At 42.3% G+C, this 12,797-nt stretch overlaps 1 protein-coding gene across 6 annotated transcripts in view; it reads left to right on the plus strand.

Moving 5' to 3' along the window:
* The first annotated feature begins 3 nt into the window (after positions 1-3).
* Positions 4-12,797, plus strand: part of LOC115589642 (uncharacterized) — a 17,667-nt gene continuing 4,873 nt past the window's right edge. For 5 of the 6 annotated variants that reach the window (XR_003985565.1, XM_030430676.1, XM_030430679.1 and 2 more), the window contains exons 1-6: positions 4-156; positions 2,590-6,041; positions 7,619-8,326; positions 12,060-12,109; positions 12,201-12,262; positions 12,358-12,675. Coding sequence is in view for 5 of the 6 variants with exons in the window: in XM_030430676.1 (XP_030286536.1) it covers positions 2,796-6,041; positions 7,619-8,326; positions 12,060-12,109; positions 12,201-12,262; positions 12,358-12,675 (4,384 nt within the window). In the remaining variant the exon portion in view is untranslated. Of the gene's footprint in view, positions 157-242; positions 376-2,589; positions 6,042-7,618; positions 8,327-12,059; positions 12,110-12,200; positions 12,263-12,357; positions 12,676-12,797 lie in introns of all 6 variants that reach the window. The other variant, XM_030430677.1, reaches the window with a different exon arrangement.

Consider the following 12,797-nt stretch of genomic DNA (forward strand, 5'->3'; position numbering starts at 1 on the left):
GAGCAAGCATCCAGGTCTCACATCCTGGTACTTTTCAGCGTTGTCAAGGCAGCCTCAGAGCACGGCTTGCTGGCGGAAAGTAGCTGCAGTGTCCTGGCAAAATATCTGTCCAAACGTTGACTTAAAGTGTCCCGGAAAGTTAGGTGTAACTAAAAGGTAACGGCTATGCATGTTTTTCTTCCACATGTTTCCAAGCGTCCTGCTATACAGCCGTAATGTGCGGGTTTTGTCGCTTGTTTTAGACAGGCACCAGACTCAGACAGGCGCCAGTCCGTGTGGACAAGAGGAGGAAGATCTTGTCCATTGTGCCGCTGAGAGAGACAGCGCTTCAGGATCCGTTTACGCTCTAATGTGGCCATTTTTGATTGCGTTGCCGTATGTATTGCTAATTTCGCCTCGGCCGGGTCGGTTCGCAGCGTTTCCGATCAAATAGACACAGAATAAAGAATAAAAATGGCTCTCGACAGATATAATTTGTGATAGAAAGGGACAGGTTTAAAGGGACAGCGTCACCCTGCTTCCTTCCTGGTTCCTGTAGCGTACACATTTGTATTTAAACACGATGTGTTTCTGTGAGAAAATGTGCGGCGGGATGAATGTTAATATTCTGACATGTTTTATTTATACATCTGGCGAACTGTAGGATGTATTCAGTCGCACGTGGAAACCACACACTGTACCAGTGTTTTGATAGAGGACATGGGCGTTTTAGTGGGCTACATATGCATTGTCTTTCATTAGCATTGGAGCGACACTGGAAATGGGAATACTTGTTATAGTGAGTCCATGTAGCATGTTAATGAAGGAAAAGCTTACACAAAAGGCACAGCTTAAACTCATATTTTCACAAGTCAATGTACTAAAACCACATGTTCCTATATCTGAATGAGCTGTATATACTGCACATATGATATAACGTCATAAATCCATGTTTTCATGTTGTATTCGGCAAGGTAAAGAAGGTAAAAGTTACCTATAGATTTGTGAAACTGGTGATTTTTACAGGTGAAGCATCCCAAAATCATATGTGAATATAGACTAGAATAGAAGTGTTGCAGTGTAGAATGAAATACTAAATCATGTGATATGTTTTTTTAAATGTAAAACTCATGTAGCTTTAGGGTGTGAATTCATCTCAGTTGAAAAGTTGTGTCATGTGAGATGGATACCTAACTTTTTACATGTTTTAATATGTGAATGTGTCCCTGGTTATTTTACACACCATAATCTCTTAAATTACAGGGAGGAAATAACTGTTCATTGTCAAGATATGCAGTGAAATCTAGTTCTCTGTCTCTGCCACACATTTTACCTTTACAAAGTTTATAATATCGAAATTCAAGGTGCTAATTCAATGATATGTTATTTACTGAGAATTGGTTTTACTGAACAATATTGAATTGAGATGTGTTTCTAACAATCCCCACTTTTTGTAAAAGAGCATTTAACTTGCTTTTTAAAGGGACCTAATTTGTAGCAATTTACATGTTTTAAACACTGTTTATTTAACATGATTTGTTGAAGTAGTTTAATGCTGCTGCACTGTGAATTTCTTGATGAAGGATCTCAGAGTCCAAAGGATGTGACTTTATGCATGTTCTCGTGTGCCTCTCTCCACTCCGCTCACATAAATGACTGACTTCTAACACAACACAGAAGTTCCACAGAGTACCTTTAAAGGAGAACTTCGGCCATTTTTAACTCATATTCCTGTTGATCGAGGTTATCGAGTGCTGTCAGTAGGAAAAGTAACGTGAATTTTTTGCACAATATTGACCAGATATCAGGATGGCAGCTAAAGCGAACCTATGGGGGCAGACATCCTTAAGTTTCACTTTCGATTATGTCTGCCCCCATAGGTTTGCTTTAGCTGCCGTTCTGATACTCAGTAAATATTGTGCCAAAAGTTCTCGTTATTTTTCCTAATGACAGCACTCGGTAATCTCAATCAACAGGGATATGGGTTAAAAACGGCCGAAGTTCTCCTTTAAGCAAAAGGACCTTAAAAAACCTTCAAATTCAATGGTTTCAGACACTGAAATTTGAAAATGTACTGTTTTTCTAAGTGTTATGGTAGAAAACTTTAAACTGTTGTGCATTTTCACTATTTTATAGACTTTTATAAATTATCTGACATTTTATAGGCCAAACAATTAATCAAGGCAAAACAATGTGTGTAACAAAGCCCAGTACAACACAGTTTTTAACTACAACAATAATGAAAACATATCATTGAATTAACACCTCTCTGACTGAATATCCATCTGAAGGTAGAATTTATGTCAGGGCTGATTGATTGGATCAGGTTGTATGAGTGTTACTAATAAAGTGGTAATTGAGTGTTTAGTTGATTTCAAACAGTTTGAAATTATGATTTCTATCAGCATACCTAATAATGTGGCCAGTGAGTGTATGCCAGAATTTTTTTTTTAATTGAAACTGGGATCTACAATTAGACAAATTATTTAAATCACTTTGTTAAACCAGCTTTATAATTTTCTTCATATCAGTCAACTGTTGGCTCATCTCTTCGTATCAGGCTTATTAAAAAAATAATACCTAAATTAATACATGTTTTCTGTTTTTCAGGACAGCTCATACTGATGTAATGTCTGAGAGATTTGTCAGCTGCTCCAAAGAGCAAAACCACCGACTGCAACATCCTATAGGAGGACACCATGTAAGTTAATGGCAGTGAGGATTCTGGATTGAGGGGATGAATTGAATTGGCATCACAAGGCAAGAGCCAATCAGTACTGAATGAGAACTAATGGGCTGTCCATGCTGGCAAAAGCATGCCAACTGCAAAAGGTAAAGGTAGCCCACTGCCCCACCGCTACCGGCCTGCCTCAGAATATGATGATGCCACCCTCGCCCAAAAGAGAGAATACTGGAGAACGAAGAAACGAGAGCAGAGGGCCCGACTGTCAGAGCGGAGAAGGAAGCCAACACAAGACAGTCATGGGAAAAGGCTCCTCCGTCTAAATGCCTCTGCAGCGGTGAATTCCTGTGTTACTTTCTCTCCTCCTGTGCAGAATAATGATGAGTCACACAAAAGTGCCAACCTCTCTTCTGCATCACAGACTGGAAATACAGTGGGGGACAGCTCAGTTAAAGCCACTGAAAGCCAAAAGGAGAGATGGCTCGAGACAATGGAACTCAACAAGGTCTTGTCTAATTTGCCAGCATCATGTTCCTTCTCAGCCAAAGCTGCTGGGAGTGACACAGCCACAGCGAAACGCCTAACGGCAAGGGGTGCTGTGTGCAGAGCTGTTACCTCACCCACACCCAGTGGAACCCAGCTGAACACCAGTTCCTCAGTGCCTCCAGTCAGACTGACCAGAATTACCAATGGCAGCTCCGCTAAAACAACACCTCAGCCATGTGTGTCTATGCAGGGAGCAACAGTCCCCAAAATGCAACAGAAGGCACAAGTTGCATTCCGCACCCAGTCCAAACTCCCACCCACCAATGTTACCACAGGTATGATCCTTGTGTCTTCTCCATGTGTCCCTGTTTCTGTTAAGACAGAGGGCAAAGCGGCAAACACTACACCTCACAGTGGAAGAAAGAGTGCCTTGGTCACCTCTCAGAGGGCTAAAGGTATTATCAACTCACAACCTTTGCTGGAGTCTGAGGAGGAGAGAGCAGCCAAGCGCAGAGAGCACTGGCGGATTAAAAAACGAGAGCAGAGAGCAAAGATGGCAGCTCAATTAGCTAAGACCAGAGAGAGGATGCGTGGCACGGAGATAATGTCACAGAGGCTGACAGCACAAAAAACAGGAACAGTTGGTGCCACGACTCTTCAGCATCTTCAATCTCAGGCGTTTTGGACAGGTCAGAAGCAGTGTCCTTCTCGAGGCAGAACTTCATTTGCACCAACCAAAAGGGAAAATTATAGACTGCAAAGTAGGGCAGCAAGTTTAGCTCCAGTTAACCTGCAGACAGATCAGAAAGCCATCACACCAACTTCTGTGAAAAAGCCAAGGGAGTCCCAGAGAAAGCTTCCTAGTTATGTGCATCTTTCTAATGTTTTCCGAGGGATTGCACGGTGTAAAACACCTAGACAGAGTTTCGTGGAAGTCCAGAGGAATTTCATGATTCAAAGAAGTATCAGATGTAAATCTCCGTTGCTTGCTTCAGTCATTGGTACCAGAAATATCCCCAAAATTGACCCCAATGACACACCTGAGCAGATAATAGCCAAACGGCGAGAGTACTGGAGGATTAAAAAGCGTGAACAGCGAGCTAAGCTATCAATGGAAATGAAGGCTCGGTTGAAGGAGAAGGACTCCCTGACGCGAAGAGTTAAACGCTACCAGAAAATTCTAGAGGAGATGAGGAGGGCTCGAGCGCTGACGCAGTCAACAGGAAGCATGATCACACATGCCTCTGAGACCATTGGAGGTTTTATCAAAGAGGATGGGACAGTGACCATTAACATTCCCCAGGCTCCTACAGATCACTACACAGCAGCACCACACAAAAGTGAAGAGGAACTTGAAGTAGTTTGTAATAATCCCCCCACTACAAAACCTCAGCCTCAACCTGGTTCTAAACGGAGAAATATTGCTCCCATTCGTGTAAACCATCCCCCTCCACTCCGCCCAGCTCAGGTGAAAGACTCTTTTCCTCTCCCTGCACAGTCCATCAACAAGCCTCCAAGACAACTGGCAATCAGACCAAGGCCTCAACTTGAAAGCACAACTGTTCCTAGTTCACACTCATTAGCAATCCAGTCTATAGGTCAGCTCACTCTTACTCATCCTCAAACCCCTCAAAACATTGTTTCTGGAGAATCAACTGCAGGGCCCAACATTGGTGGCTGTGTCATGAAAATGGCAGTCTCAAGTAGCACACCATCAGTGCTCTGTCTGGATCCAGACCTGACAGAGGAGGAGAGGATGGCAAGGAAGAGGGAGTACTGGAGAATAAAGAAGCGTGAGCAGAGAGCGGCTCGTGCTGCTCGACTGAAGCAAGGTGTCCTCCAAGCAAGGGCCAGTGCAGCCTTACAGAGGAGGAAGGCCCAGAGGCAGGTAGCAGCAAGCACTGTAACGCTTGGAAAGAGGTTCACTAACCATGCAGGAAATACGCAACCTCTCCCCAACAACAGTGTGCCTATTACTTCACATGCAAGTGAGATAAAACAAGAGACTGACTCTATGCCAGCAACTGACCTAAATTCTCAACCAGAACAAGCCATCTGTCCAGATATCAAACCCCCAACCTCCCCATCACCACCTCCAGCGCCTCAGCCCGAGTCTGACCCAGCTCTGAATGCAGACAGCCAAGCTACCACGCTGCTAGCCGTGGCCTCTATGAAAAAACTCCTGGAGGAATCACTCAGTACAGTGTCAGAATGTAAGAGTGAGCAAACTGACATTAAAATAGAGTCATCAGAAGAGGCTTCAGAGCCAGAGATGAAGGGAAATTTACCTCAGCTCTTTTTTGAAAAGGATGAGGTGCCTCCTATTGCTGCTGACTTGACGCTGGAGATAAAAAGCTGGCAATCCGACACAGATGCTTTAGTTCAAGCAGGTTCACCAAGCCTTCATCTGACGGACTCACCACAAACTAGAGAGACACCTCCACTGCCTCCCACCTCTGAAGAGGTAGTCCTGCATCACACCTGTGAGCACTCATCCCAAACCCCTTCTAAATTCATAGTAAATCTCACGGAAGTCTCTGATGGCCCATCATCACAACGCAGAACCCAGAGGCTTCGCAACAAGAAAATAGGTCATCAAAACTGCTGCTCGCCTGAGCCACCAAAGCTACATCACTTACCCATGGGTCAACTGCAACCCCAAAAACAACACTGTAAAGAACATTGTCAGGCACAAGAACAATGCCAAAACAACAGTTTGCCTTCAGCACAAATACATCTCAGTGATGTGATGGAGCACAGTGGCTTGACCAGCCTGCAGAGGAAGAGGGAATACTGGAAGCTGATGAAGAGGCAGCAAAGGGCCAGGTTAAAGGAAAGGCAGACAGGAAGACAAGGAGAATCCACCAGTCGACATCCCCAGAAAAACATCCAGGTGATGTGACACATGGAGATAATGTTCATTGTATATCATGTTGAAGGTTCTCAGTAATCCAGGTCATGATAATTCTAGGTGCTATATTGCAGGCAACTGGACTTGTTTTAGTTTCTTGAAGATGTTGCACCTCATCCAAAAAGCTTCTTCAGTTCTAAACATCTGCAACATGTAGATGCTGATAGCAAGTAGCCAACATGAACAAAGAAATACAGTACTGTTTGATCTGAGAGAAAGACTGTGAGAGGGAGTCAGGGTAGGTGGGCAAAGTTTAGAAGAAGCAACAATTAAAGACTATATATGTTTGCTAAGCCTAGCCTTACATCAGCTTTTGCAATTTCACCTCTATCAAAAAACACAACACATGATGTGAAGTTTTTGTCAAATGTGAGCATGTCATCATGTGAATTACAATACATGACAATAAGTAGAGTCCGTTTGAAAGACCCACTGATGTGTTATCCACAACCCTTTTCAAACTATATTTTAATGGGTTTTTGGTTATTTTTTTCAAAAAGTAGTTCACAGGACTTAGTCATGTAAAGCCATCAATGCTATTGGTCCAGGTTCAGAAGAAAATAAAACAGTCAAATTATATACAAAGTAGAAAAAAACATTGAATAATAACTATTCAGTGTTTTCCAATATTTTTCACATGTCTCATAGAGAATGTCCTGAGACATGCTACTGAACGGTAAAAGACAGTTCCATAATGTAATATTCTTGAATTAATTCTATCCATTCAGAGTTTGTTAAAAAAGTCTTTGCTCAGGCATTTCCTTGTTATTGCATTTTTACTAGCTGCTAGTTGTAGTAAATTTCTGTTCTGCTTTTTCTGCCAAGTTGGTACATTACCCAAATATATAACTGTAGCTCTGAGCTGGTAATGGATCTGATCTCTGTTACCACATCTCAGAAACATTAGGACACTCAAAAATTTGATCGTGAACTGCAGACATGTTACCAAACATTCTCCAACATTATTCAGGTTTGTTACTTTGTGACTTTGTGAAACTATGGGGTTACATAAAACATATCTGATGCCAGTAGTATAAGAAAACATAGTAAGCCCTTACAGGCTCCATACACTCAAAACTGGGGTGTTTTCTATCGTCTCAAAACATTTTTGGCTGGTGACCTTTAAAATAAATCACCAAATAATAAAGATGCTAGATTGATGATGTAGAATGATTTACAAATTTCCGACAAAACCCAATGAGACCCTTCATTCTTTTACACTAGTTGGATTATGCTAAAGATATCATCTTATCATCAGATTTGGCAGCCTATGTCTAATTTGTTTTTAGGCCCAAAGAGTTCAGGACTTGTAGCCAGTGCCCTCTCCAGCTGAAACCTGAATCATTACTCTGCAAACCTCTGTCTGGCATTTGACACGTGTACAGCGTAGAGGAGTGTGAATAGAAGAGATAGAGATGAAGAGGAGTGTGACGGGGGGGGGGGGGCGGCGGCGGCAAACCCTAAGCCAGGGGCAAACATACATGTACATTTTTTGGAAAGATTATTTGCCGTAGTAACTGAGCTGAATCATTTGTTCATGTTGTGTTGTTATCTTTCAGGCTCCAGGTCTCATTATTATCAGCACTGTTAATGCTGTAAATCCTCCAGCAAAACCAGCCCTCCAGCCCAAGCCATCTAATGCTTCTCTGACTGCAGTGACTAGTATCCCAACGGTCCTGGTCGTTAGCCCTACAACTTGTAATGCTGAACGGTCACCTGACACTCTCCAGGTCAAACTGCCCATCACCAATGTTTCCTGTTCAGCCACAAGTGAGCAAAACAAAATGAATGCTGGGCCTTCACAGACCGAGTCTGAATATCTTGGAGCGCCAGAGAATCGGCAACAAGCCATGCCAGGACCAGCAAAGTGGGCTACAGGAAGCAGTGATGAAGACGCAGCTACCTGCCTCCCCACTCTGAAGCCCCCAGATAACCCATTGTCCAGCATCAACCTGCAACCCATTGAACCCCCTGGGCAAACTCCAACTTCCACTCTCAGTCCAATAAAAATCCCTTGTGACCAACTTCAGGACCCCACACATCTGATACAAACTCTCACCAAGCTAACACCTCTAAGTACCATGGTTCCACCAAAGCCCATCCCAGGTGAGTCAGATGAGGATTTTCTGAAGAGGAAACGGGAGTACTGGAGGATAAAAAAGAAGGAGCAGAGAGCCAGGAAGGCCATTCGGGATAAGGGAAATACCCCAAGGAGAGCCTCCAACAACTGGAGGCCCATCCTGCCTGCCCAGGATATAGAGACACAGGTGAGAGCTGCACAGGTATATAAAACACCTTGTTTCATGGTTCACAGGTACTGTCTTATTATAAAATTCATATTAAATGAAGAATGCAGATTAGTCATAATGTAATGAAGATGATTGTAATGATTTAAGCATCAAGTCTCTCTATTATCCTCAAAACACACAAATAAGCCTTCATACAGAGTTAGAAAAACAGGGAGAAGACAGAGAAACAGAGACCAAACCATTGCAAGATCACGGTAATACAACATTCAAATTTATGTTTTCTAGTGAAAAGTAAGCTAAAACTAAGACTATTTTTTCCTGTTGCCTCAGAATAAGTTTTAGGCTTTAGTTTTTTTGTGTTTTTCTTTTTTTTACAGTATCCCAGAATAGACAAACCAAACACTGAAGGGTCTTTTGTGTTTTTATGTTATTAGCGGCCACCCTAGGGTAGGGTGAGACGAGGGGTGTTCAGTTGGTTGCAGTCTGCTACCTCACTGCTAGATTTAAATTGTTAGATGGCACTAAATCCTTCACACTGGGTCTTTAAATTAAATATCTATGTGTTGTCACACGTCTAGGTAATGCAATCTCTCTGATGAAATCTCTACACATCTATAAAATTACATGATTATAATTTAACTTTTTGTTTTCCATCAAATGACTTCTAAGAGATGGAATCATCAAAGCACAACAAAGACAGCTACAAAGACACAGAAACAGAAGAGTTCCACCTCTACCTGCACTGTCTCAGCGTACCTCAGCATCACTTTGACATCTTCGAGTTGGTGGCTGATATTGTAGACAGTCATGATTATACTGATATGCTTATTTTATGTCTCATAATGTTCATTATGTTCATCAATGCATACAGTTGATGGTACTTTTTAACACAGGAACTGGATAGGGCTAATTTTTGACAATAGGTGTAAAAAGTAACCATAGGTCCATGTGTCATGTACTAAATTCCTCAGGTAATATACAGTCCTGCTCACCATTTTTGGCACCCCTTCATTTTTTTGCATAACCTCTACAATCTCTCTTCAGAAATAAATGGAAATGTACGAACTTTATATCATCAAGATCTTTTAATTGGAGGTGCAAAGTAATTTAACAAAGAAATTGTTTTTTCAATTTACATATTGTAATTTCAAAGATGAAAAAGAAAAAAAACAGCATGTGCAGCAATAATGGCACACCCTTTGGCAGTGACCAAACATTTCTTCTAGCTATCTATAAGTTTCTTGCACTTCTCAGCTGGTATTTTCTCCCTCTCTTTCTTTGCATAATGTTCAAGCTCTTGAACTCTTGCAGGTTTCTTTTCCCCAATGGCAGATTTCAGCTAATACCAAAGATTTTCAATTGGATTGAGGCCCCGTCCAGACGACAACGCCGTTTTGCGAAAACGCACATGTATTGCATCGTTTTGGCCGACCGTCCATACGGATCCTGAAAACGCAGCGCCTGAAAACGCACTTTTTTGAAAACGGGTCTCAGGGTGGAGGAATCCGAAAACGCAGCCCTCCCGTTTTCATGTGGACGGCGAATCCGCATACTTTCCAAAACGATGACGCCATCGCCCCACCCCGCGACGTCCCATAACAACAACAACAACAACAATGGCGGCCTACATGCTCGTGTTCGTGCTGCTGAAGATATTGAGCCTTTCTTGCAACTTACATGCCTTGTAGTTGAGTGTGAGTCGTAGCAGCAGTTCGACCTCGTTACCGGTCCACACAAACGATTCTGGTTTCCTTGCACTAGCCATTTTCATCTTCTTGCTGTGTTCGGTTTCTCCGTCTACTGTCTGTTTACAGCGCGCAAGCTTGATGCGCATGCTCCGTGTCTTCTTCTCCGTTTTTGGTGAATGTCAAGCGCCACCTATTGGCCTGGAATATGAACTACAGCGTTTTCTGTCGTTTTCAGTGAAGACGTGTGGACGCAAATATTCTTAAAACGATGACGAGGAAGACGGAGAAAAAAAAGATCGTTTTCACCCGTGTGGACGGCCCCTGAGATTAGGACTCATTGCTGGCCATTTTAAAACAGTCCATTTTTTCCTTTTCAACCATTTCTGTGTGCTTTTAGATATGTACTTTGGGTCTTTGTCTTGCTGGAGGACCCATGCTCTTTGACTCAAACCAAGTTTTCCACACTGGGTAGAACATTTCACCCTAAAATCTCTTGATAATTTTCTGATTTCATGATTCCTGTGATACGGTCAAGGCCTCCGGTACCAGATGCAGCAAAGCAGCCCCACAGCATTATGGATCCTCCACCATACTTAACTGTTGATAGGGTGTTCTTTTCCTTGAAGGCTTCATTGCGCTGTCTGTAAACAAACTGTTGGTGTGCATTGACAAAAAGCTCTATTTTTGTTTAATCTGTCCACAGAACATTTTCCCGGAATTGTGGTTTGTCCAGGTACTCTTTGGCAAAGATTAGTCGTTCCTTTTTTCTGTTTTTTTTTTAAACTTTATTTTTCTTCAGTCAATAAAAACAGGTACACAAATACAAAAACACAAGAACACAAGGGGGGTAAACACTACTTTGTCACATACAGGTGCCATTTTGTCCATCTTACAGTATATAGCTCTGTTTTAATTCGTAGACTGTAGATCATTTGTTCCATTGACTGAATTTCTTCAACATTGTCCAGCCAGTGGCTCAGTCCAGGTGGGTCAGTTCTCAGCCAACTTCTTGTAATGGCAGTCTTAGCCGCAAGAGATAGGATCTTGAACAGGTTTATGTCTTCTTTACCTATTACATTGTCTGGTATCAGTCCTAGGTACATATACCGGGGCTCATTAGGAACATTATATCCAAAAATTTGACTATTTTAATACATGACCAAAATATATGAGAGTGGCTGGCATTCAGTTGCCCACATTGTCTCCAACAGTATTGTTGTTGACCTAATTGTTTAGTCGTTCCTTTTTATGTCTTTTCCTCAGCATTCGTGTCTTCATTGGCCTTCGCCCATGAAGCCCTGTTTGGTTTAGTGTGCGGTGTATGGTACTTGTTGAAACCATGACCCCAGACTGTTCCAGGTTGGCCTTCAGGTCTTTGGATGTTTGATGTGGGTTTTTTTTTTAACCATTCGCACCAACCTTCGAAGACATCTCTCCTCATTTTTTCTCTTCCCCCCCACGTCCAGGGAGGTTCTTGACAGTCCCAAACTTGGCAAACTTCTTAATAACATTATGCATTGTTGAAACAGGGATACCAAGGTCTTTGGAGATGGCCTTGTACCCTTTGAAGGTCTTGTGTTTGCTAATTATCGCACTTCTGATGTCCTCAGACAGTTCCTTTGTCTTCACCATTGTGACAAAGGAACAGGGGATAACAGATGCCTTTTTAAAACACGGGAGATATGTCACATGGGCACAGACAATTTATCCCAGGGATTCTCATTTGTGATTTACCACAGGTGAGTCACAATGTGTTTCCATACTGATTTACAGCAAAGGGTGCCAATACCAGTGACACAGTAAGCTTTAAGTGTTTCTATTTTTCCTCTCATGGTTTATTGTTTAAAATAGTTGTTTATCATTTGCTTTTTTGTATCAAACACAAGCTCTCTATAGAAAAGAAATGTTTCACTTGATACATTTTTTTTCAGAAGATATTCCACATTATGTACTCAAACTTCATGGGTGCCATTAATGGTGAGCAGGACTGTATAATATTGTTTGTTTGTTTGACAAGGCAATATTTTTCCTCAAACTTTTTTTCTCTCTCATAATCCCTGCAGGATTCTGGTCAGTGGGTGAGCTCCTCTGAGGAGTCAGAACATTTAATAAGGTTTGAAATTTGATCAGCTTCTTTAAAGATTTCTCTGCTTCCAGCTCAATGTAGAATAATAACAAATATGACCATTATTTCTCTTTCATAGCACTTCAGCAGACACTGACCTGGAATCCTTTAAATATCCAGAATACACAGCGCCACTAGAAGGTGCAGTATCAGCTATGCCATTTTAAACACAATAGAAGGAATAGTTGATTGGAAATATTGGCTCAAAACCTTACCCCTCTCCACTGTCTCTTCAGATGAGTCAGATCTTCTGTTCGCTGGCTATGAGAATAATAATGGTGAAGATGATCCTGTCTCAGTCACTGTGTGGAGGAACCACTACCTCATGGACTATGATCCGCTCAACCAGCTGCTGGTGTGCATGGTGTGTGGGGAGCTGCAGTACTCACACAACCTGGATGGAGTGAGGGCCCACATTGACGAGGCCCACCCAGACACCCTTATGATGGACCCTGGGGAGAAACAGGGAATCCTGGAGGCCTGGGACGAGCAGGTATCCCAGCGAGAGCGCTTCTTCACCAGCCAGCTACAACAGCACAGCGGGGCGCTGGCAGGTACAGTATGATTGCAAAGATAGCTGTTAAAGTATTGTCACTACATATGGTGGCTCAAGAAGTGAACAGAATGCCAGTATAAGTATAAAACACCAGGACCCAATAGTTTTGCTGCTGTAGTA

Source organism: Sparus aurata, chromosome 10 (assembly GCF_900880675.1).
Source record: "Sparus aurata chromosome 10, fSpaAur1.1, whole genome shotgun sequence".
NCBI lineage: Eukaryota > Metazoa > Chordata > Actinopteri > Spariformes > Sparidae > Sparus > Sparus aurata.